Here is a 24,016-nt window from a genome sequence, read left to right as displayed (position 1 = left end):
ACCGAAGCGGAATTCGACCGAACAAGATCACACGTTAACAATTCAGCGGCGTTGTTGCTTCTCCATGGCCTCTGAGAACGGAGACTAACAACACGGCGCCACTGACGTTTCATAGGGCACTCTCCACATTCTGCAGGCAATGTGTCAATGGCATTCTTGCCTTTCTCTCAACTGCACATGGCAGGCAGATCGATGATCCTCGATCTGGGGGCCGCCATGAACATTCCTCGCGGATGACAGCCTGGAGTTACAGATGCTGGATATTTGTGTCGTGTGCTCTCCCAAGGTCTAACACGAGCGACCGGATGCAGTCGGACAGCGATGGGTTCTCCCAAGTGGTGGCCAGACACCTCACACGATGGCCTCGCGATGTGCTAAGGGTGGTATCGGCCGGATGATGGCCGGACGATGGCTCAGCCATTCGGCCCCGATGTCCTCCATCGATCTAATAATAATCGCAACTTACGTTGAACCGTTGATTATATTTGCCCGCTGGAGCAGTCAGATGGCCTTCCCCAGGACCAATCCGATCGACGCGGCTCATATCCTTGGATCTGATGCTGGGGTTGTTTTCCTTGACCCAGCACCATCCATTGTCTCCCAACAAGTTCAGCCGCTTGATCCACCGAGTGTTTTTCTGCAAACAGCTCAAAGCCATTGTCCACGATGCCTGGAATTCCTCGTTGGCGCCGTCACTTGGCCCTTCCGCTTTCGATGCCTTCCTATTTGGGACATCACGTGACCACCCCGGTACAGTCCCCGGCGGTCTCATTCGTCCAGTTGATCTAAAGAGATCCGCGGTTGCACCGACTCGGCCGGGCCCCGGAGTGACATTAGCACCCCGGATGCGGAAACTTGCAGCTCCCGCTTGTCTCCACCGGGCCCTGCAGGGTTCGTTGGAGGAACCAGAGATGCGGCGAATCTGGGTGAGGAACATAGAAGGAAACGAAAAAATTTCTTCTGTCATGTCATCACGATCTGACAGGTCCGGATTTGGACAGTTCCTCGTCTATAAGAATGAAGCTCCCGGAGCCCCCGGACCAGGACTCGTTCTTCTTTCTTTCCCATCGCATTCACATCCATTCATAATACTAGGTATGTTCTTCTTGATAACGGAGACCTTGGTCCATTGCCTGACAGTCATCACAGCCCTCTTCGTCATTCGTTAAGACAAAGGTTCATCCGCCTACATTCAATCGCTTGCATCTCATCCAACATGTACTTCACTGCTTCCACCGTGGCCATCCTGGCCCTCGCTGCCGGCTCCCAGGCTGTGCCCAAGAAGGGCGAGCCCCCGGTCCTGAACCACAAGGCCGTGGCCCCCAAGGGTACCGCTGTTAGCTCCGGTACTCACCCCATCATGACCGGCATGAGCGGCGGCGGCAACCACACCGGTGGCCACAACTCCACCGTGACCGTGACCTCGAGCGCTCCCTGCTTCAACTGCCCAGGCAGCTCGACCATCCCGATCTCCGTCCCCAGCTCGACCCCCGGTTCCGGCTCTGGTTCGTCCGGCTCGGGCTCCTCTGGCTCGGGCTCGTCCGGCTCTGGCTCGTCCGGCTCTGGTTCGTCCGGCTCTGGTTCGTCCGGCTCTGGCTCGTCCGGCTCTGGCTCGTCCGGGGCTGGTGGCGCTGGCTCCGGTGCCTCGGGTGCTAGCGGCTCTAGCTCTGGCGCTGGCTCTGCTGCCTCGCCCAGCTCCAGCGGCAGCTTCACCCCCTCCAACCCGGGTGCCAAGGTCGCCGTGCCCATGGCCGGTGTTCTCGGTAGCGTCGCCTACGGCCTGCTGCTCGTTTAAACGTTTTACTCTCTTTTTTTGTGATTTGATCTCGTTTGGAATGCCGGTGTTCAGTGTCCGTTTACTCGCTGCCTTGTCGCCTTATGTCTCCTCCTCTTCTTTCATTCTACTGGCTGCTGTCCATATGAAATGAAGAAGAGTGAGATGGCGCAAGGCGCGGTAATCGCGACAGGAGTTACGGTTTAGACCGATCTTTTCTTTGTGTTTTTATTTGGGTCTTTGGTTTTGTGTTTCTTGGGATCCGTACCGAAGTCCCTAATGTAATGTTAATTAAAAATCGACGAAAAAAAGTGGTTGGAACTTTTGTGCTTTGAGTAGATATGACTGAAGGGAATTGTCTCGCTCTCCTCTCGTACCTCCAGGGCCACGGGCTATAGTACCAAGGTTGAGAATCAGTGGCAAAGCCAATGCAACCATAGCGAACCTTGGCGTTGTCATACAGTTGCGACGTCCTATTAATAGCCTGCCAGAAGAGGGATACCGCTTGCAAATTTGCCCTTTTAGCCAGTGAACCGAGCATTGTCACTGGAGCTTTCGGTTGTTGGCATCGTGCGATCCAGTGGTCAGTCATGGCGCTAGCCCTAAGTAGCTTTACTATCTCACGCCAAGTTGACTGCAACGCCGTCGGCGGGAGGAATGTCTGAAGAACTGGTTTGTAGCAAAGTATATTTTCTGGTCCCATCTCTTGCCATCTGTCTGATTCGGTCGTCATTCGATTGCCTAGGGGAAATGTGGAGTTGATATTAATAGAACTGTTGAGGTCACATTCAGTTGCTGCTTTGTATCAATTAGTCTTTTCCTATTCGTAAAAGTTTGATTTCTTATGTTTCTGAAATTATTCTTTAGACTTTAACTTTAGCATTGGCTTTTCAAGACCTGTTTTCTGTTAACGGTGATGATGATGATGATCTCTATTTTAGTCTGATCTAGCTCTCCTATTTTTTGCGGCGCTATGCTCTATAAACGGTATCAGGCAATCAACCACCCAGAACAACCAGAAGGGGAAAAAAAAAAGAAAAAAAAAAAAGGAAGCCATCAAGCCCAAACTCCAGTAGGACATGCGTATGCACCATCTAAACACTCCCAATCCAATTCGTCCACTGGCATTCACACCCGCCAGTCCCCCCATCAACACCCCCATAACTGCCATCCTTCTCACTCGAACCAGCAGGATTGATCAACGTGCCACCCACACCCCGATCCTCAATCTCCAGCTTATGATTCGTAACATTGTAATGCCCATCCTCTTCAACTCCGTAGCAGTACACCAGTTTCTGATCCTCGTTACCGCCGTGGCGGTCAACTGTTATCGTAACGGGATAGGGAAACGAGCCCGGACGGGTAAAATCCGTCGCAGACGACGAAGACGTCGGTGTGGTTGAGGTGGCTGTTGGTGTTGCCGAGGCGGTTGTGCTTGTGACTGTGCCTGTACTCCCGCCTGAAATCAGGTTGTAACCCAGCTTCCCAGGCTGGGTCCAGATCTGCACGAGGAAGCGTGTTTGAGACCATGTGCAGCGCACTTTTGCGCTGGACTGGGCTGAGCCGCCGTTGGTGTCGTTGGCGCTGGTGTCGCTTGTTCCGCCATTTAGGGGGGACTCGGATTCGAGGAAGATCGACCTGTCGAAGTATGTGTAGAAGCCGTAGTGCTCTGTTGGCATTCCCCGATTGTATAGACGGACGGGCTGTGAGGCTGGAAGTGGGTAGAGTGTTGCCGCTGCGGGTAAGCCGTCGGAGGTCTCGTCGGGCGCCGGTATGATATCTGATAGGTTGAATGTTTCACTGGGTGTAGAAGAAGAAGAGGAGGAGCGGCGGAATAGGGCGTTTGAGGACACTTGTGCTGGCGACATGATGGTCATGTAGAAGGGCGTGTCCTCGCCTGCGTATGGAGCAACATTGCCGTCTGTGGTGTTACCCAGGAACGTCTGGTCTGCGAGACTCGGCGGTGACGGCGATGGATCGAATGAGCCGCTATCCGTCCTTACACGAAGCGTTGAGTTATTTTGGAAACTTGTGCTGTGATTGTAAGTCCCGTTGAGAAAGCGAATCTCGACCCGGAAGTTAGGGCTGTTTGCCGCGTAGGGCATATTCGCAGACTGCGGCTCGCCTTTGGGCAAGGCACAGCTCCACATTGAAGTAGGCGCAATACAAGCAGACCGTTGGACCTGCGGCTCGGGACCTGCTATCGTCGCAATCCCCGTCGGCATGGGCGGATATCCCGTCAAATTGAGCCACTGGGACTGCACGGGCGTTGTGTCTCCGTGCTTGGTTAGAGTGAGCGCGAGTGAGATGGCCACTACGACAATCACGAGGAAGAAAATGCAAATGCCAAAGTACCACCGTCGTCGCACTCGGCCCTCACGTCCAGGCCGTCCGAAACATCCCCTCTTGGAGACCGGGCCTCGTCCGCGCCATAGACCGCCGACTTGGCGTCCAATGGCGTCTTCTCTTTCCAGTCGGCGGCGATGGTTCTCACCCGGTCCTCTTGGCGCGTTTGGGTCCATCACCGCTGCTCCTGGTGAAGGGTGCAGAGCGTAGCGTGGCGGTAGAGAGTCATCTCTTTGATACTGTGTGTATGCTGGGGCTGGGACCTGCATGTCATTCATAGGGATTGACCTGGTACCTTCTGTCTGTTGTTGGAAGCCCGGAGACACTGGTTCTGGTGCTCGAGAATGTTCCTGTACCCATGTTGGATTTGGCGATGCTTGTTGTCCGAATGGTGTGCCATGACCGGGAGGATAGACAGGTCCGTACTGCACTTCCTTTTCCATCGCAGGAGCCGGCTGGAAAGGCGAATGAGCAACTGGCGGAGGATAGTGCACGTTGTTCACAGGTGGCGAGAAGGTGTTGATTATTTGCGGCGAAGGAGCAGCAACAGGCGTCGGAGCCTGTTTCTCAGATTCAAAAGACCGTGGTTGGGGAACTGGAACCGGGACTGGTGGTTCTTCAATGACACCTTTAGTCTGGGACAAAGACTTCTCCTGCTCTGGAGTGTCAACCGCCGTGGATGCCCACGAGTCAGTGCTCGTAGCAGAACCAGGCGACTTTGTAGCACCTTTCGTGCCTCCATCATCTGGCCGAGGGGAGTCAACATCAATAAGGAGTCCTCGGGTGCCATTTTTCGTCTCCTCTGCGGGTACACCACGGTCCTGAAGACCAGCATTCGGCGTATCAACCTCAACAAGAGCCAGTCCCCGATCCCCAGGTACAGCTTCGTCGTTGCCCACGACATTGACGGGCGTGATAGAGCAGACATGATCCTGGCATTCAAAGAACGGAGTCTTGCTGAAAAGCTCATGGGCACAAGCCTGGTAATACTCAGCCGCAAGGCCCTGGATCGGACGTCCGGGAAACGCCATGGACATCATGTTATCCCTGTTGGTCGGAACAGCTGGGGCCACTTCTTCACCATCGCCGCTGAGTGACCGTGACTGCTCCAGATTCTTCTCCCTTGAACTCGGCGCAACAGCTTCTGGGCTATCAGGCGAAAAACACGAAACTTCCTTCTCCCACCAATCTTTAGTCGATACTTTGGAGCGGACGGTTCGAGGAGAAATGGAGAAGCCTGGGCTGGTGGGTGACTTCTTGCTTGAGAAGGTGTTGGAACGGCTGAGCAGCGGCGAGAGCAGGTACGTCCACCACCCCTGAGACTGGGGTCTGTTCGACTCGGTGTTTACGCTCAGCCGGCTGGGCTTCTTTTCCTGAGGACTATCTTCTTCAAAGACGGTGCCGGTGGAGAGCGAGCGATTGCGTGTTGACGCGGAGGGATTAGTATCGATGTCTTTCGCTGCATGTAAGACAGGGATTGCAGGCACGGGTGGGATATCAGACTGGGGGTGTTCGAATATAGTAGTAAACCGGGAGTAAACGCTGGAGGTTGCCCTAGGGCGCGGAGTCTCCGGGCTAGGAGTCTGCCAGGGAGCCTCTTCGAACGCAGGCGTGACAATAATCGAGGGAGTGAGTGGTGTAGTAGCCTGGTCGCCGGCACTATCAAGGTCCCTCGTTTTGAGCTGGTCCAAATGTAGGGCCCCGTTGGATGGCACAGTGAGACCGATGACCACATTTCGATCTGATGGCGACAGTTCGTACTGATCACGGAAAGGGTTGTTGGGATGCGCCTCCAGCCGAGCCTTTGTGGAATCGATGTAAGATGGATTTGCTGGACCCTGCTGGATATTGACATCGACAGAACTCTCATCAGGGAGTCGGTAGAATCCACCCGCAGTCGTCGTCTTCTTGTTCTTCGAAACCGTCTTGCCATTCTGGTTCTGAACAAACCTCTCCTTCTCCCTTGCTTTAGACAACAATTTCAAATCATTCAAATCCACAAACGGAGCCGCATTCGCATCAGCTCGAGGGGGGGCTGTTGAGCCCGTCTGCGAAAAGTCCGTCACCAAGTTCAGACCCACGGGCTTCGCAGCATTCCTCTTCTTCGTGATACCCCCGATGCTCACTCTCTTCCCATCTCGATCCCGATGCGAGAAGTTGACTGAGCGGTGCCCCTCCTTGCGCCTCTGGCTTCTTTGCCGCGTTGCCTTGACGAGGAACTCGAATGGCCTGGTGCGTTCTAGCTCGTGGCCCTCGGGCGATGAACCCGGTGGGCTGGGGACTTCCTCGGTGATGGGCGAGGACAGAGGAAATGCTGGTGGGAGAGGGGCCAGTAGGTCTTTCTGGCGTTTGGAGGGCATGGTTGCTGTTGTTGTTGTTGCTTTGCTTTAGTTCTGCTGTTTGGAGGCGCTGTCGGTACTGGACGCAAACATACCACATGGGAAGAGATGAAGAAGACAGAAGAGTAAATAAAAGAGAGAGAAGAAGACTTTGAATCGAGACAAAGACTGCTGCAAATTCTATTAATACGAACCACGGCGGATGTGTGTGTCGCAGGCAATGAATGAAACAAAACAGGAACAATGAGAGAAAGAAAGAGAAAGCGACAAAGGAAAGCCAAAACAATCCCCCACTGACAGAAAAGAGATCAAAATAGGACCGAGTACGCAATACAAATTAAAGATCTAGGCAGCCTCTGAGCTATTTACAGGATGCGTTAACCTGTGCAGCTGCCATTATCCTGGCCGCATGCGAGAGCTTAGGATCTAGCCAGGGCCCACAGGTCGGGCCCATCTGGAGTATCCAGCGTTAGGAGAAAGCTGAAACAGCCAATGAGAAGGAGACAAGATGTGTTTCTGCAGCAATCTCAAACACAGTCCGGAGATGGTCATTGGGTGGGTTGGAGGGATGCGAAACAGGTACGCGCCGGGAGTTGGAGATGGGCGCTTACAGTGGCCAATCGGAGAGGATCACTTAAAATAGAGCAGCGGTGTTGTACTGTTTTTAACTATAGATCGATCTACTGTAAAATAATAAACCATAATTCTCCGACTGGCAGTAGTCCAAATCCAGCTTTTTGGTGATTGATTGATTTGTTACACGCTCGACGGGGCGAGAAAGCAGCTCAACAACAAATCCCAGACCCATACATAGTAAATCCCATCCATCCATCCCTTCCTGTCCATTTCCATGCAGTAGAACCAATGATGCCATCATGAAGAACCAAAAAAAAAAAAAGAAAAGAAAAGAAAAAAGCATAAGACAGAGCTCCGCATCTCGCGGAATGCGGATGGGCCCTAATACAGTTCAAGGAGGAAAGAAACACAGCAGTGGCGGGTATGATAGACAAGAGAGGAAAGAAAAAACGATAGATAGGAAAGGAGGCCACATCCAAGACAAATATAAACCCGCTGGGTCGAGAAATCTCGAGATGGGGACTGTTTTCTAGAACAGGGGTATGTAGAATGGCACATTGAAGAACGAAAAAAAAAAAAAAAAAATCGAAGGCGTCGGTGGACATTGCGTTTCGCAGCATGGCTCGTCATTTCTCATTTTCGGTCCCGCAAGACTTGCATCAACGTCGCTCGTCCGAGTACTGGATCCCCTGCATCGGGGCCACGGAGCCGTTCATGAGCGGAGGTAGAGTCCGCGGCTGGTCTTGGACGCCTGAGCCGTTGCCAAACCCGGAGAACACGGGTGGATGGGGCTGGCCGTTGGTCGGGGTGGTAGCCATCTGGTGATGCTCAAAGATCGAGCCCGGTCGTGATGGGCCGTTCTGACTGAGTTGTGCGCGCAACTCCTCATTCTCCGTCCGGAGGGAGGCAATCTCCCGCTGGGCCTGGCTGACCATCTGCTGGGCCTGGTTGGCCGCCTTCTCCAAGCCGTTGATGTATTCAATGGCTCGGGTCAGGGTTTCCCATTTACTCGACTTGTTGTGTTGGCCCTGCGGCAGACGCATGCGCAGCGACTCGAAGCAGTCCTTCATCTCGCTCCGGCGCTTTCGCTCAGCCAGCTTGTGCGTGACCCGCAGTTCGGGCGTCCGGCTGTACGGTGTATTGCCCCCAGATAATTCGGACTCTTCCCCAATCAGCTCTCGCACTTGCTTGTGCTGCATGGAATGGTGATGTACGTTCTGGGGTAGCTCTGTAGCATGGTCAGTATTTTGCAGACGAAAACGCAGATCGGGCAAGTAATCCTACCGTGTTGTCCCCGGGGCATGCGGGATTCCGAGTACATGCTGCTGAGAGACTCCGCCATGCTGCCTTTGCGGGAGAAGGGTGGATTGGACCTCTCGGTGGAGGACATGGAGTTCGATCGTGCTACATCGGGATCCGGGAAGGCGTATGCCATACCCGCCGTGGGTGCGTCGGCGTTGTAAATCTCGGACCGGGGATTTGACGAGATTGCAGGCGCTGTCCGACCCCCCGCAAAGTTGCCGCGGGCGTCCCCAGCGCGAGCCCCCATGGGCGAGATCGGTTGGGTGTCCGAGTACCGGATGATGCCGCGCTCGCGTTGTAGATTGGACACAATCGACGACTGCGACGCATTGGTGCTGTGATATGGTGATGCGGGACTGATGGCGAGCGAGCTGATCCCTTGGTTCATGCGACTGTCGACGCTGCTCCGCCGGGACTCGGTCATATCGGTCACGCTCCCGCGCTGCGATGGCGCTTCATAGTTCTGGTTTATAGAGGGTAGTGCGGGATTGGGCTGGGAGGTGTTGAAGTTCGGCGACGGCTGCTGCCCCCCGGCGGAGGACGGGGTGGTCGATTGCTCGTGTGGGTAGGAGCTTCGGTCGACGGCGGCCGTGTGCCCGCGAACGGGCGAGGGTTGTGACGTTGAGGTTAGGAAGGTCAAGGAAGGGTAGTTGTTGCCCGTGCCGTTGGTTGCGGTCGAGTAGGTCGAAGATCCTGGGCGGGTCAGCATGGTGCGGGAAGATGAGGACAAAGAGGATGCAGGCGTACTTGTGCTCTGCGGCATCGACCAATTCCCCGAATCTCGCTCGATCGTGTTGAGGGAGGTGTTCCCCGGCGACTTCTCCGAGGGATTGACGCCGGTCATATTGGCCGTCAGGGTCGAGATCGAGGGCAGAGTCTGCGCCGAGGCCGCCGGGGTCTGGGGCCCCGAGGCCGTCTCCCAGGGCCGATGGGCGACAGAGGGATCCATGATGAGAAGGGAGTTGCAGAAGAGAGGGTCCAACGAGGTCGAGTCCACACTATCGCATGGTCCAGGTCGGGGGCGGGAGGGCAAATTGGGGGAGGGTGGTAACACGACGAACGTGGTCGGTCGGTGGAGACCCAAACGAGAGAATGGCCGTTCTAAGTATCCGCCGATCCAGCGCGTGGCCTAAGGGTCGGCTGCGGAGCTGAGGGAGAGAAGAGGAAAGGATCGATCCTGGGACCAGGGGTCTGAACTAGTTGGTTGGTAGTGTGTGTCGTGGTATGTAGTAGGTAGTAGTGGAGGTAAGTAAGGTCGGGGAAGAAAGAAGAACGAAAGAACGTGGCACAACCTATAGTCCTTGGGATTATTAGGTCGCCCCTGTCTCGTCTTCTTTCTTTTTTCCTCACCTCCCCAAGACCCATCGAAAATCATACATCCCGGTCCGCGTCAGCCCAGTCAGAGGGGCACAAACAACAGAGTCGCATCCATCGAATCCTTCTCTGGAATGTTTCGGTATTACCGCCATGCAAGGATTGTGCCACGAGGAGCGCAAGGGACCCACCCGGTTCTGGTTGGAGTTAGTTTCCCTCGACCGGTTACTATTGGACTACGTAACTACATCCGCGGGTGAAACGACTCGGCGAGCAGTGGCTAGTGATTGCCTGTAGCTACCCTGTCGATGGTTCTCACCCGCAGGCAAGGACGGTCTCTTACATCATGACCCCAAGTCAAGGCGTCACTGGGGATCGCCTGCACGTGGCGAGCTCAGGGGGCTAGCTCCTTGCAGAATCCTAGCCAGACTACCGTGTATGGGCGTACGATGTATTCAATTCACGATGGTGGAGGATGCCGATCCTAGACGTTGTCCATGCCTAGTCGACCGAACCTGTCGCGATCACCACGCGCCACTCGTCCACACGGCTGCCACATTAGCTAGGCGTCCGCACATGGCCCGTCGACCGAATCATCGCTACCTAGACGAAACCGCGATGCATACAATCGCCACCTCGACTACGGGCTGCCTGCGCCCACCCGCGCGCCCGCCCAAATGCCCACGGCAGTCCGAGCCTTCTGACCCGCGGCTATTTCTTCCGTCACACGGTGCGACCGGGCGTCTCTTGGCAACCGGCCTGTTGAGAGGAGGTGGATTGCGGCTGGGACGGTGGCTGGCGGGACTGGCCCGACTAGTGAGTTACGGAAAGAAGGGATCGATCGTAGTCGTCCTGGGGCGCTCTGATTATTTCGGCCCGCCGACGCCCAATAATCATCCATGCGGCCCAGGGCGGATTTCCAGTATGTATCTTGTACCGTACGAAAGCTGGGCAATAGAGGGCCGGGCTAAGCATTTGACTTGTCGTCATAGAGGAGTGCAGGATCTATTTTAGTTGTTACCTATGGTGGAGCTCATGAATGCCTAGACCGTGGACCCTAGTTTCCAGCAACTTTCAGCTGTGGCTGAATAGTCCTCCCTTAGCGCAATCATCAATGCCATATGGCCGCCTTGCAGCGGAATTCTCTTGGCTCGCCACCCGTGATCTACACGGACAACATACCCGCCCTCCTATGGTAGCAGTGCATCATACTTCATCCGGAGAGCACACGGGAGTTCTCCAGAATTTCCAATGCGACTCTGCCACCCCGGAACAAGGGATGGCATTTTTTTTTTGTGTGTGTATGTGTCTCACCTTTAAAGTTGGCCATGTCGATAGCGCGTGGGCCATCACAACCCTCATTCCAGTCCGCCGGCCACGCTGCGAGGGTCTCGTTCGCCCCAGGAACTAACTTTGCTGCAAGTAATATTGAACACATGATCTACTATTAATGATGGATTGTTTCATCCTCATGAAACTAGTACTGTGCCTGGCGATCGATCGCCCGGCTGCTCCTCCCCGACGTTGGGGAGGAGGGGGGGGGGGACTTCTTTTTTCCATCGTTCCATTCGTAGATCATTTCACGCCGAGTTCGTCCTCCCTGTCGTCATGGCATCCCTTGTCGGTGGCTATATCCTGTAACCTATTGGTGGCGATCGTCCCCATCGACCCGCTTCGAGGGTAGCATGTGGCTCATGGCATGCAACGAGACAACAATGTGCTCGGGAACATGTCTGGAATTCCGCGGGGGGGTAACATGCCGCATGTCCATCCATTGCGAAGGCCGGCCTCGGATTGGCTGGGTCGCGGGCCTTCAAAGGGGGTTTGGCCGACTATAGGGAATTAGAGTGAGACTGGTTTCAGCGTGTCCTGCATGGCCTTCATTGCTATTGTATTATTGCTTAGGCGGCTATATATCTTGTTGTGGTGCGCAAGGCAAAGAATCTGGCTAGGACGAAAAAAACATAGTGTCCTGAGCTACATTGGGGAGGTTACTAGTGAAGGATCTATATTGAGGCCACGCTCTCTCTTTTAGGTATTGTACAAGACTTCTACTATGTTGGAAGGACATGCTGCCTTTGATATAGCGACATCAAAGTGAATAAAGAGCCAGGGAGCTCTCTGTTTAATAGTACATTGAAATAGACACTGAGAGCTCCATGATCTTTTGGGGACATATCTAGATAAACTCAGGCTCATATACTAGAAATCATCAGATGGTGGATAGAGCAATATACGTCTACTCATCATCATCACCCTCATCTTCAAAACCCTCGCCTTCATCATCATCATCATCATCATCATCATCATCATCCTCCTCCTCCTCCTGCTCCTCATCGTCATCATCCTCAAACTCAACATCAATCTCACCAGTAATATCCCACCGATCCCCCTGAGCTGCCGCACTCACGTACTTGACAAACCGAAGCGTGCCGCGATCCCGCAGAACGATGCTCAACCGATTCCACCCTGCCTGCGTGCTGAAGAGGATACCATCATCCTCATCCGCATCTGCCGACCGGTAGATCGCCGGATCAGCCTTGGATTTCTTGGACTTCGGCTTGAGAACTTGGTCCGCGTTCTCGGCGTCCTCTTCTTCGGGCTCATCTTCCTCCTCGTCATCGCCAGCCATGTAAATCTCGTAGCCGCCAACGGCGGGGTCCTCAGTAGAAGATGACTCGCCGTTGGCTTTCTTGGGGTTTGCCTTGGCGGAAGAGGACCCAGATTCGCCATTCTCCTTCTTCTCTCCATCCGCTTCTTCCTCGTCTTGCTTCTCCCAACCCGGGGCCGGTGCGAGGCAGAGTGTGAACTCCAGCCGTGGTGCCTCGCCGTCATACCCGCTGGCGAGCGTGTAGTCTGCGCCTCGCCGGAAACGTCGGGCAAGCATGTTGTGGCTAGTGAGATGATCCACGCCCGTGATGAGTGCTAGCCACTTGCGAAAGGCCTGGGATGGAAACACAACGTTCAACAACTCCTGGAATGGGTTGTCTTTCTTCTCGGCCGATGGCTGCTGGTAGAGGTACCGGTGTTTATGCGGCGGCCGAGCAACGGTCCATCCGGTCTGCGCGTGGATCTCGTCCGACGATCCAGGAAGAGTCTTTTGCTCCTGATCCTCGATGTATGCACGCATGCGCGCAGCATATTTCTCAGACAGGAAATGCTCCAGACTGAGCGAAGACTCGTTGGAGAACGCATCTGACATCTCCTCAGCGATGTCTGGGGTCAGGTACGACGGCGCAATGTACTGTAGTAGGAAGTTCAGATCGGTTTCGGTGAATTCACTGCCCTCTGCTTGCTCCTCCACTTTGCCCTTTCCTTTACCTTCCACCTCCGGCTCCTCCCAGGAAACCGGCTGCTCCTGGGGCAGATCGTAGATGTCGCCGCGGCCCTGGAGCTGCGCAAGACTGCTTCGCTCGGCGAGCTTCTCCTCCAAGCCTTCTTCGTATCCATCCTCGCCTTCTTGGGGAATGTGGAACCACCCACTGATGGCCATGCGCACTCGTTTCTTGGTCTTGTCATCGCCTTCGCGGGCGTGATAGACTTCCTCGACATCATGGAAACTCTCACCAGGCTGGACGGTGAAAAAGCTGAGCTGGTTGAAGGCAGGCGGGATTGACAGACTAAAGTCTGGGCTGGGGATCTTCACATCCTCGCCCTTGGCATCCTTCTCGGTTTTGGTCGGGTACAGGCGCAGCGCACCGCCCCATTCGGCTTGCCAGGGCGTGTCCGGGTCCGTCAGATACAAGATGTAGCTGAGACGCCGACTGCCAATCACGTCGTCATGGCACAAGAGGTGACATCCCTCGGTGTAGACGTTGATAGCCATGTCGGTCTTGCGACCACTCAGCGGGCCGGACCTGGTCACCGAAGACAAGTACTCCCGGAACCGTCCCGAGTACATGGCGTCGCGCAGTTTCAACAGTGATGGCAGGCGTGACAGCGAGGCATCGTCGAGGCCATCCAGGTTTGCCAGGTCGCCCGATTGGAAGATCTTGTAGATGTCGGTCTCCTTTTCGGTGAAGGACAGGTGCTCTTGGATCTCCTCACGGACGGAGCGCAGCAGTGTGGGCTCAATCAGAGGACACATCACCCCGTGGAGATACCTAAGGATTGTTAGTATTGGGTTAGGGTGATTGGGGCATGCACACATACGGGGAGGACGTGGTATATGCGTCGGTGTACTTCTTCTGCTCGGCCGTGTCGAACAGACCATCGCGGAAGCGCGAGGCGGCTTCCTCGCTGGACAATGCCCGCTTCTTGGAATCAGGCAAGGCATTGCCGTCGAGTGAGCCTCTTTGATCTGTCTTGCGCTTCATGGTTGGTGTGGTGAAAGATTTGGGTATCGGCGATGGGCTGATCCATAAAAATTGTCAGGCGGTGAGGAAACATGGAGCAATACATATTGATATGGACGACAGACACAACAAAACTTCCAGTTCTTGACTTTTCTCTTATTGAATTCTTGGTGATGTTTTGTTTGTTTTTTCTGTCCTTTCTTTATTTTCTTTGTTCTATCAAGCCACAACAATGCCCGTCCACTCCTCATACTTAATGAAGAACTACATCTTCTCTTCCTCTTATCTCCGTGCCGCCGGGCCAGACCCGACACCGCTTTCGTCATCGCTGGAATGCGATCTGGTTCCTCCCTCTTCTCTCTCTTTCTTATAACGACACCTACTCGCAAGCCCGTCGCCAGATCATATCCTGCCGATCTGCGACTGGATTCTTGCAGCGCTATTTATCGCGATGCAGCCGGAGGGCCTAAATATACAAACCTCAATAACCCAGGATGGTCGACCCGGGACACCACCGCGCCCGCCCTACTCCCCAGTGACGCCGGTGTTCGCGCCCCTCGCCCCCATCACCCACGGCGAGCCATCGATCGTGCCGCCATCCTCGCCCTCGCCCACTACTCGCCCTCTATTATATACGGAGTACCCTCCCCAACCACCGCCACCCCCGCGCGACCCCCCGGTCTTCAAGCCGGAGCCGCCACCCGTTCCTATCTCCGAGAGTGAGAACCCAGATGCTATCGCGCTGCGCTCGGCGCTTTCGATCCTGCAACTCCAGAAACAGCAGAGTCTGCGCGATATCCAGACACTAGATCGCTTGAAAGATGCCGCCGCTGCGGACCCGGCGGGGTTCGCGCGCGAGCTGGCCGCGGGGCGCTTGAGCACTGAAGATCGGGGCGCGGTGGTCCAGTTTTCGGAGGAAGACGAGGAAGAGGAGGAGGGGAACGCAGGGGAGACACAGGAGCAAGAAGATGCGAATGGTTCAAAACAATCCACCGACGAATCCAAGTTCGGCCGCATCCCACCGCCGCAGAACGTCGTGCGCATGCCTCCCATCAACTGGGCCAAGTACCAGGTCGTTGGAGAATCACTGGACCGCATGCATGATGAGCAGCTGCATCGTCCGAATCCCGGAGAGCCCCGACGTGGAGAGCCCGCCCCCGAGCATGTCTTGGCCTCGCCGTATCGTCCGCTGGTGGACAAGCTGGAGACGCCTGGCCGACCCAGTCGACTAAGCAAAGGGAAGAAGCTTTAAAAGAAGGGCAAAAGGGGAGAACGCTGCATAGAAACGATTTTCATGACTTTATGCTTTATGTACTTTTATTATTACTTTACTTATTCTTAGAAATAGCTGGTTGGGGCCGGTCACTATTGTCGTGCTTTCTGCCATGACCAGATGCATGTCACTTCTCTCATTCGGATCTCCCAGTAGCCTTCACCTAGTACATAGTGAACCTCACGCAACTCCGTGCTCAAGATCTGACTGCCCGGGAATCATCTGGTGAGCGGCGGCTTTCGTGGTCTGACATGTTCTCGGTGTCCCACACCGTCGATATTGCGCGCGCATCGGTTGCACGGCTTATCCCTGCTGGAGAGGGAGCTTTTGGCTCCAGTTTTCTTGCCAAGTATCGTGACGTCTATGGGATCGAGTTGTTTGACGGGGGTGCCGTGTGCGATATTGAGATGGTCGTAGTTTGGGGTTGATCGTTCGTAAACCACATCCTGCAAAGCTCTTCATTCATCCAAGCCCTCCTCATCTGATAGATTGCTCGGAGCACTGCTGACGCCCGAAGAATAATTGTCCATCACATTCGGGCCGCGCGCCTTCATTTGCGCGCTCCACTCCTGAATACTGGGCGCACCACCCTCGATGATCACAGGGTGTTCCTCAGCACTCTTGCCCAATACAGTTCCCGCATACCGAGACTCTTCACCAGTTTTGCTGTGCTTCTTCTTCAGGGCCGTCAGATAGTCCTCCTTTGCGATCGCGTCCGGGTCGAGCATGTCGCCTTCACTTGGAACGAAACCCGCGATCCGTCGAATCTCGCGGTGCGTTGGGCCCATGATCCAGTTCAGGAGCGATTCCAGCCCGCGCATGTCTTCCTCGCCGGCCCAGGCTTCTTCCCACTCGCGCAGTTGCGGTCGTAGTGCGCCCGCATCTTGCAAGGCTTGGTAGACGTCTTCGAGCACTGGGGATGGGTCTTGTGAGTGGGCGTTGGCTGCGTGTGAAGCAGTTGATGAAGCGAGAATCATCATGTATCGCGCTGTCAGGTCCGATAGTGTCTCCAGGACTGAGGGTCGCGTTGAATGGAAGCCCTGGGCACGGAGGATCTGGATGATGGGCGGACGGAGGAGCGCATTATGGAGGTTGGGACCGGACATGACGGGAAGAAAGAGTTGAACGATGAGGTCTCAAGTCGAGGATGAGAATAAAGAGAGCGGCGGAGAGCGAGGTGGTTGGGAGGTGGTGCAAGGAGAAAGGTGAAGGTGAATGCGTGAATGAATAATAATGCAAAGGCGGCGGAGCTCTAACTAATCGGCCCGACTTTCTGCTCCTTCCTTCCACCGGATACTACACCAACCCAGTTACCCCCGTCACTCGCTTCATCGCTGAAAGAATAGATACACGCCTCCTTTCTTTCCCCGGCATCATGTCTGATGCTCCTCGGCCGGCCCTCAAGCTCAAGCTGGGCAAGAAAAAGGCCGCGGAACCCTCCCCAGCACCAGCACCAGCTGAGCCTTCGCCTGCGCCCTCTGACACTCCTCAGCGCAAGCTCACCCTGAAAATCGCCCGCAAACCCCAACCAGAGCCCGAAGCACCAAAGCCAAAAAAGAAGAAGCCGTCGAAGAAGCGCGCAGCTGAGAATGCCGAGCAACCTGAGCCCGCGCCTTCCCTGCAGGGGCCCAAACGATTGAAGCTGAACCCGTCCAAGAAGCCCGGGCTGCAGTCCATTCGGATCAAGAACAAGGGGGTGGTCCCCAACCGACCGGTCGGCGTGGGCTACGATTCGGAGGCCTCTGATACCGAAATCGATCCGGCCATCGAAGAACAGTTTATTCTGCGCATGCCCCCTGGAGAGGATTGCGATTATCTACGACAAGCAATCAACGAAAGGAAGTTCGACAAGTCCGAGTTCGCATTCAAACCGCTCACCCGGGAAGGGCGTCGCGCCATTTTGAAGATACGGGACAAACAGTACGCCGCGGCGCTGGTGGATCTACCCAACATCATTGAGGGAATGAAGAGCTGGGATCGTCGAGGATGGTACAAGTCGGCGGACATTTGCCAGATGCTTTTGGTCCTGGGGCCAGTTTCCAGTGATCAAGAAGCCTTGGAATTCCCCTTGCCCACGGAAATTGAGCGCTCAGACGAGATAACACTTCAGTATCCACATGGGTTAGCGCCGCCCTTGCGATGGGTGCGAAAGCGACGTTTTCGTGACCGTGTTAGCACGCGCACCATCCAACAGGCTGAAAACGCAGTGGAAGACCTGATTGCGCAGGATGAACATTCTATTTTTCCACCGCGGTTTGAACTGGTGGACATTACATCGCTCAACCGCGTCGAAGGGCTGGGGCAGGCTGAGTATGAGGAATACGACGACGAGCAAGATGCCGAGGGCGAGGAAGATATGATGGACGATCTCGAAGATGCTCTTGCCGCCGAAATGGAAGCTGCTCTGGCTGCTGGAGATGACGAGGCCGCCGCAGTACCAGTTTCCGAGCGCCAGGCAGGCACTGCATCTGTAAAGACGGCGGCTGAACCACCAACAGATCAATCATCAGGGGACGAGAGTGAGATGTCTGACGAGGGCGGCGACGAACCGGAAGACGATATGGACGATGACCAGCTCGAAGAACAACGTGAAAACCAGCAGCAGCTCGAAGAGATCGCCGAGCTGGAGGCACTCATTCGCAATGAAACGGCTCAGGCTCAAAAGGTGCAGAACCATATCCTGCGGAACAAGATGGGCCGGCGCATCCAAGAATTGAAGAAGGACTTGGAGTTGAAGAAAGTCTCGATCGGCATGTCAGGAGATGCTGATATTTAATAATTTCGTTGCATTTGTTCACGATACATATGACACTCGATTGGCGCATCTATCACGCCTTACCCACTACCCACCACCGGCTCCCCAGTGGCTTCCTTTAGTGTGCCCTTTACGTCCAGGCTCTCATCTTGCTTCAACTTCCGCTCCCTGACAGCCTCTCTTTCAGCGGCTTCATGATCCGGCCCCGGAGGACTGCGCCCGACTTTGTCTCCCAGCATCTTCTCATGTTGCTCCTGTTTCCGGCCCATATCGGCCGCGAGATCTTTTTCCTCTCCCATTCCAGGGTGTCCAGGTCCTGCGGCGCTACCGACGGGGCCTGCGTGCGCCCCCGCCTGCGCACGTTGCACCCCCATTCCTTTCCGCTGAACAGCATCTGCGATGTATCCCTCTGCTGGTTGCTGCTCCACGCCATATTCCAAGTCGGCATTGGCGGAGTTCTGAACCGAGCGCGACTCTTGCTGTTCTTGCTGGCGTTTTTCGTCGAGACGAGCACGCTCCTCGTCACTTGAGGGTTTCGAGTCTGCAGTGCGCCGAGTAATGGATCCCGGCGCGTCGCCATAGTGGCGCGCAGGCTCCGCCGGAGCTCGCTGTTCCTGTGGTGTCTGCGAGACCGGGTTGGAGGCTTGCGCAAAGGCCGCTTGCTCTGGCGGCTGCTCCGGCTGATTGGATTGATTGCGGGGTTCCATCTTTGTGGAGGAAAATTATGTACAGTCGACGTGGGGGAATTTCGGTTTTTTAACAGAGCTCAGGTTATCGGGAATGTGGCAGCGACTCTGATGGTCGCATGACGTCAATAAGCTTCTCCAAACCTGGTTTGATTCGATAGATACCCTTTGTTATTGGCAATGACGAACCGAATCCTAAGAGACTATTCTTCAGCTCTGGTGTCCTATTGCTATGGTAGAATTAAGAAAAAGGCCTTTCCGAAGTCACCACTGGACTGCCATAATCAACCCCGTACATTCTCGGTCCTCATCATGGCAAGTGATTTGGCTCGACGTTCTCCACACTCTCGGTAGTTGCCTTGATTTCCGCGTTGCACATCTCGAGCTCATTCTGAAACTGAACTGTTTCTCCGCGCTTGATCTTGTGCTGAAGCTCTGCTGCACGTTTCACAGGCGAAATCGTATCGTCCATGAAAACGACGTCCAGTAACTCCAGTGACAGGCCCCCTGTTTCTGGGAAGAGAAGATATACAACAGGAAAGAATGCAAGATTAAAGCAGGCAAAAACTGGCATATTTTGTCAGTAAATTGACCGAATGTCACTGTAACTGAGGGAATCAGCTCACTGATGTACATCTTCCATCCGATATTCGCCAACCCAATAGGAGTGACATAGATCATCAAGAAATTCATCGTCCACTGAACCCCGGTTGCCAGTCCCATTGCCTTGGTTCGGCACTCGAGCGGCACGATTTCAGCCGCATAGCACCAGACGTTTCCTTGCCAACCCCATGTAAAGAACGCCTCGAACAAAAAGATCATGACCGCCGCCACAATGCCCGACGAGTGCGTAGCGAGCTTGACCATGACAGCAAGGACGAGCATCGCGCAGCCCATGGCAACTGAGAAAATAAGGAACAAGGGCCGTCGACCAACGCGTTCAATCAAAACCCACGTCAAGAAGCTCGCAAAAAGAAACCAGATAGAAAGATACCCGGACATCAGTTGTGCTTCTGTTCTGGGCATGCCAATAGAAGATTGGAAAATGACAGTCTGGTAGTATGAAATCACTGCACTTCCTGAAAATGGCTGGAGGAATTGCACGAGGATAGCGAGAAGCACGCGATGCTGTGAGCGAACGCCATCATTCTTGAACATATCTAGCCATCCTTTTTGGACAGAGGCTTCGAGTATCACCGCTGCGCGAATCTCTTCTGCTTGCGCCGAAGTTTGTTCATCATTCGGATCTGCTCCTTTGAGAGCAGCTAGTACTTCTATCGCTTTTTCGTCTTGGTCATGCAGAAAAAGCCAGCGAGGAGATTCTGGCATCACTAAAAGCAGGAGAGAGAGAATGATCGCTATGACTGCTTGCAATGCAAATGGGAATCTCCAGGAGAAGCTGCTGGCGTATGTGCTAGTTCCATATTCAGACCAGTAAGCGATGAGCTGTGTCTCTAGTCAGCTTGGGCCGGTATTTGGGTTATGCGAGTACTTGCCTGTCCCAGTAGCACAAACGATAGCGACGAGGCAACCAAAGCACCTCTCAAGTTCGGCGGAGAGGTCTCTGCTTGCCACACTGGAACCATGCTGGTAATGAACCCCATCCCGGCACCAGCCACAATGCGCCCCACGATCAACTGGGCTGGTGAAAAGCTCCTGGCTTGTATCGCCGCGCCGATACAGATGAGTAGAGCACCGGCCTGAATCACTTGGCGTCTCCCAAATGGCTCGCCGAACAGACTAACAAAAAAGGCTCCAATGATACACCCTAGTTCGAACATGGCTGTCACAGTTCCGGACATCGTAGAGTCCAGATGGAAAACCGCTTCAAACGAGTCTGAGCCGAGAACGCTGCCCATTACCCCGTTGTCATAGCCTGGGTGTTGAATTAGCGTCGTGTACATGTTTGTTTCGCTTTACTCACCGAATAGAATGAAGCCCATGCCTGCAGAGCAGGCGATGCCTGCAAGGAGACGCTTTCCTTGCAATCCCAGAAAGGGCATTGTGATTCACCAAATACCGGTAGCTTCAATTGTATACGGAAGTTTAATCGGAGACTTGTTAAAACTCAGTGGGCTCGGTGCATTTGCCCCGGCGAATTAACAGTGCAGAAATCGATTACGGAGAGAGAAATGTGGAGTTGGCGATATGAACCCCGGATTTTTGAAATTTGTAGTCTGCGGGGATTTTGTCTGCGCTTAAATGGAATGGAAACCCAAGGGAAAATCAAGGAGGGGAATAGAGAACGATGATCATCGCTACATGAGGCTAAGTCGAAAATCTAGCTCTATCAAACGATCAGGGGTCAAGCCCTGGAGGACCCACGGCATAATATTACAACAATTTCACCTCTTGGAATCTCAGGTTACATGGCAAACATAGAAGCAGTGTCGAAAATAAAGTAGTGTACCGCCAAAGACGGCCACCAGGTGATCACGTAGATGTCTGTGATTGTATAGCCCATGGTGGACTGAAGTCAATCGAGAACGGACAGGAAGGGTAAAAGATAAGGGGAAAGAGGAAGCGAGAAGGCATATTTTGAGTCATAGTAGTCAACTCCGAAGTCAGGCAACTGTCTGCAAATCTCAACCGGACTTCGCTCCGAGGTCCACCCACTTTCTTCATTAGGACTCACTCCACGTTTAGTCCTGATAGGGCTAACATTTAACCCACCTAATTGCCGCTCGGTCGATCGGCCACCACCGGTCACACCTGAGTCCGGTAATTATTCCCCTTTGCGGAGACGGAGGTCGTTCGGCCAATTGCTACATAGAGTTAAATTTGAATCTGAGAACCCATTGCTGTGCGGAGATAGAGATGTTTTAGCCAATCGCCGGTATGGCAATCCCTATTGAAAAGAGCCGATGAGGAGGAATGCCTTTTCGTGGCCAGTGATATTTGCGCAATGGCCACACGGTAGTCTGCCATAAATGGATTCCAAGATGACCAGCGGTAGGGGCATTCCACCGCGTGCCTAATGTGCTACTGTTCGCCATGGCTAGAGACGATTTCACCCCAACCTTTGCAAAAGTTGCGAGTGAGTTGATGGGACCGAGCAGCGGTATCAATGTTTATTCTTACTCTCTCTAAACAGACAACACAAATCCATTGTGGTGGAAGGACCCTTGTTTGCGATGGAATGTTTTCTATATCGTCGGCTGCATGTTGTGCCCGTTCTATCTGGGCTGTATGTTGTAACGCGGTTGAGACTGAAAGGAGAATGATGCTAATTAACACACTCTAGATGACCAGTCGCTGCTCACGGGCCTCCAGGCCATGCCGAACTGGATTGATTTCTTTGACAATCCAGAGGGTGATTGGCTCGGCATCATCGCTGCTGCCCTTATTCTCCCTGGAATTGTGATGGGATTTCCCGGAGCTTGGATCTGCAATCAATGGGGCCGAAAGTCGTGTATTTTCATCGGCTGCGTCTTGATTATTGCAGGCGCGGTCTGGAACGCATTGTGTACGAATACGACCACTTTTATTGTCTGTACGCTGATGCCACACCACACCCCTTGAGCGAGGACTGACGCAACTAGCGCGTGTTATTATGGGAATTGGTGGAGCACTCACAAAAACCAGTGCGCCGGCTCTTCTACAGGAAACCGCGCATCCACGAATTCGCTCTGTTATGGGAACTATGTATTATGGTTCTTTCTTTTTAGGCTCCTTTTTGAGTGCTATCATGTGCAGTACGTCGTGCGCCCCTGATTATACTCTAATACTGGAGACTAATGTCATTTCAGTTATCGGATTGACAATCGAGAATGAATGGAGCTGGAGGCTCCCTTGTCTGGTTGCCGTTGTCGGCCCCAGTGTTGTTCTTCTGATCCTGTTGAACGCTCCCGAGTCACCACGGTTCTTGGTAAAGAAAGGAAAACATACCAAGGCGTTGAATATCCTCGCAAAGTATCACGCAAATGGGGATCTTAGTGACCCACTGGTTCAGTGGGAATACCAAGAGATCCAGCATGCCTTGGAAACAGAAAAACAGCTGAGCAATTCCTCATATGTCAATAATCATGCCCCCATTTGCAATCAGACAACTAGGCTGATTCTTTCCAGATGGACTTCTTTAAAACGAAGGGCAATCGCAAGCGTCTTCTTGTTTCTATAGTCATTGCAATTGGTACTAACTGGATGGGCAACGGAGTCGTATCCTAGTAAGTCGTCTTGCAGCCCACAAGTCCGTCGCGACGAAATTTAATGTAAAATAGCTTCCTGTCTCCTGTCTTGAAGTCCGTTGGCATCACACAACCGAAGCTCATCCTTGCCATCAATGCTGGACTTGCCGCCTGGAACTTTATCGTTTCCGAAGTGGCTGGTCTGCACTCTGAGAGTTTTGGTCGTCGACCTCTCTTCTTCACCTCCATGATCGGCATGATCTTGAGCTACGCGTTTGTCATGGGCTTCTCAGCCGGCTTCGCAGAGACTGCAATCGATAGCATTGGTATTTCCGCCATCCCGTTTCTCTTCCTCTTCTTTGGCTTCTATAATATTGCCTGGACAACGCTCAACTACACCTACTGTGCGGAGATCATGCCGTTTGGTCTCCGTGCCAAGGGACTGGCCATTTATCTAGCCGTTCAGCAGTCCGGTAATGCATTCAACCAATTCATCAACCCTATTGCCCTTGGCACGATTGGATGGAAGTACTACGGAGTCTACATTGCTATTGATTGCGTCTACCTAGTACTGATCTACTTCTACTTCCCTGAGACGAACAAGCTTTCGATTGAAGAGGTGGGATTCATTTTTGATTTCGATATGAAAGACGGTCGAAATCAGGCTGCACTTGCTTTCCAAGGACAAGAGAAAGCAGTCGTCGGAGATAGGACAAATGTGGATGAATAAAGAGTCCTCAAGGGATTTGGAAGTGCAGTGTACTTCCGAGGGCATTATTCAAGAAAGTACCTGAAGAACACAAGTCCTCTTAACACCAATTTTTCATATTCTGTATACGAAGTCTAGACAGAATCATCGTTGAAGCTCTTACAGTTACCATGATGTTCTTCGATATTCAAGCTGATTAACGTAAACCCTTAAGAGTAAGGTAATCGGTACGGAAGTCGACCACTCATTTATACTCTATATTTTGAACATACAAAAGCTATAATAATATGATCTATCTCTTGGACGGTGCGTAATTTGGTATTTTTCTTTTCGCAAGAACGCGGTACTTCCGGCAGGTGTAGGCGCACGAGGCTGGTTATCGAGCTCCGAAACCGCTTCTTCAGGGTGTTAAGATACCAATTGAGTAGCAGTGAAACTGCAATTCTCTCAGTGAGCAGTTGGAATTGAGTAACAATATTGCGACTCATGAAGAATCTAGCCTGATAAATAACATTTTCTC

At 53.5% G+C, this 24,016-nt stretch overlaps 10 protein-coding genes across 10 annotated transcripts; 4 read left to right on the top strand and 6 right to left on the bottom strand.

The window, feature by feature from the left end:
- Nucleotides 1-1,216: 1,216 nt before the first annotated feature.
- PFLUO_LOCUS1411 (uncharacterized protein) lies at nucleotides 1,217-1,795 on the top strand (the record flags this gene model as incomplete). Its single annotated transcript, XM_073778451.1, has 1 exon — nucleotides 1,217-1,795. One exon carries the CDS (start codon nucleotides 1,217-1,219, stop codon nucleotides 1,793-1,795), a length of 579 nt encoding a protein of 192 aa, XP_073635504.1.
- Nucleotides 1,796-2,868: 1,073 nt separating this feature from the next.
- Nucleotides 2,869-6,480, bottom strand: PFLUO_LOCUS1410 (uncharacterized protein; the record flags this gene model as incomplete). The annotated part of the gene is made up of 1 exon (XM_073778450.1): nucleotides 2,869-6,480. The coding sequence occupies one exon, from the start codon at nucleotides 6,478-6,480 to the stop codon at nucleotides 2,869-2,871; it is 3,612 nt and encodes a 1,203-aa protein (XP_073635503.1).
- A 1,214-nt stretch (nucleotides 6,481-7,694) lies between these two features.
- PFLUO_LOCUS1409 (uncharacterized protein) lies at nucleotides 7,695-9,286 on the bottom strand (the record flags this gene model as incomplete). Its single annotated transcript, XM_073778449.1, has 3 exons — nucleotides 7,695-8,263; nucleotides 8,320-9,030; nucleotides 9,085-9,286. The coding sequence occupies 3 exons, from the start codon at nucleotides 9,284-9,286 to the stop codon at nucleotides 7,695-7,697; spliced, it is 1,482 nt and encodes a 493-aa protein (XP_073635502.1).
- A 2,604-nt stretch (nucleotides 9,287-11,890) lies between these two features.
- Nucleotides 11,891-13,967, bottom strand: PFLUO_LOCUS1408 (Predicted component of NuA3 histone acetyltransferase complex; the record flags this gene model as incomplete). Its single annotated transcript, XM_073778448.1, has 2 exons — nucleotides 11,891-13,754; nucleotides 13,804-13,967. 2 exons carry the CDS (start codon nucleotides 13,965-13,967, stop codon nucleotides 11,891-11,893), a joined length of 2,028 nt encoding a protein of 675 aa, XP_073635501.1.
- A 430-nt stretch (nucleotides 13,968-14,397) lies between these two features.
- On the top strand, nucleotides 14,398-15,198 carry PFLUO_LOCUS1407 (uncharacterized protein; the record flags this gene model as incomplete). The annotated part of the gene is made up of 1 exon (XM_073778447.1): nucleotides 14,398-15,198. One exon carries the CDS (start codon nucleotides 14,398-14,400, stop codon nucleotides 15,196-15,198), a length of 801 nt encoding a protein of 266 aa, XP_073635500.1.
- Nucleotides 15,199-15,677: 479 nt separating this feature from the next.
- PFLUO_LOCUS1406 (uncharacterized protein) lies at nucleotides 15,678-16,325 on the bottom strand (the record flags this gene model as incomplete). The annotated part of the gene is made up of 1 exon (XM_073778446.1): nucleotides 15,678-16,325. The coding sequence occupies one exon, from the start codon at nucleotides 16,323-16,325 to the stop codon at nucleotides 15,678-15,680; it is 648 nt and encodes a 215-aa protein (XP_073635499.1).
- A 269-nt stretch (nucleotides 16,326-16,594) lies between these two features.
- Nucleotides 16,595-17,995, top strand: PFLUO_LOCUS1405 (uncharacterized protein; the record flags this gene model as incomplete). The annotated part of the gene is made up of 1 exon (XM_073778443.1): nucleotides 16,595-17,995. One exon carries the CDS (start codon nucleotides 16,595-16,597, stop codon nucleotides 17,993-17,995), a length of 1,401 nt encoding a protein of 466 aa, XP_073635498.1.
- A 59-nt stretch (nucleotides 17,996-18,054) lies between these two features.
- On the bottom strand, nucleotides 18,055-18,681 carry PFLUO_LOCUS1404 (uncharacterized protein; the record flags this gene model as incomplete). The annotated part of the gene is made up of 1 exon (XM_073778442.1): nucleotides 18,055-18,681. The coding sequence occupies one exon, from the start codon at nucleotides 18,679-18,681 to the stop codon at nucleotides 18,055-18,057; it is 627 nt and encodes a 208-aa protein (XP_073635497.1).
- Nucleotides 18,682-18,970: 289 nt separating this feature from the next.
- Nucleotides 18,971-19,557, bottom strand: PFLUO_LOCUS1403 (uncharacterized protein; the record flags this gene model as incomplete). The annotated part of the gene is made up of 2 exons (XM_073778441.1): nucleotides 18,971-19,227; nucleotides 19,287-19,557. The coding sequence occupies 2 exons, from the start codon at nucleotides 19,555-19,557 to the stop codon at nucleotides 18,971-18,973; spliced, it is 528 nt and encodes a 175-aa protein (XP_073635496.1).
- Nucleotides 19,558-22,348: 2,791 nt separating this feature from the next.
- On the top strand, nucleotides 22,349-23,517 carry PFLUO_LOCUS1402 (uncharacterized protein; the record flags this gene model as incomplete). Its single annotated transcript, XM_073778440.1, has 5 exons — nucleotides 22,349-22,355; nucleotides 22,410-22,675; nucleotides 22,729-22,792; nucleotides 22,843-22,849; nucleotides 22,881-23,517. 5 exons carry the CDS (start codon nucleotides 22,349-22,351, stop codon nucleotides 23,515-23,517), a joined length of 981 nt encoding a protein of 326 aa, XP_073635495.1.
- Between the last annotated feature and the right edge of the window lie 499 nt (nucleotides 23,518-24,016).

Source organism: Penicillium psychrofluorescens (assembly GCF_964197705.1).
Source record: "Penicillium psychrofluorescens genome assembly, chromosome: 1".
NCBI classification, from domain to species: domain Eukaryota; kingdom Fungi; phylum Ascomycota; class Eurotiomycetes; order Eurotiales; family Aspergillaceae; genus Penicillium; species Penicillium psychrofluorescens.
The sequence above is the reverse complement of the archived record's forward strand: the minus strand, read 5'-3'. Positions and strand labels throughout refer to the sequence as shown.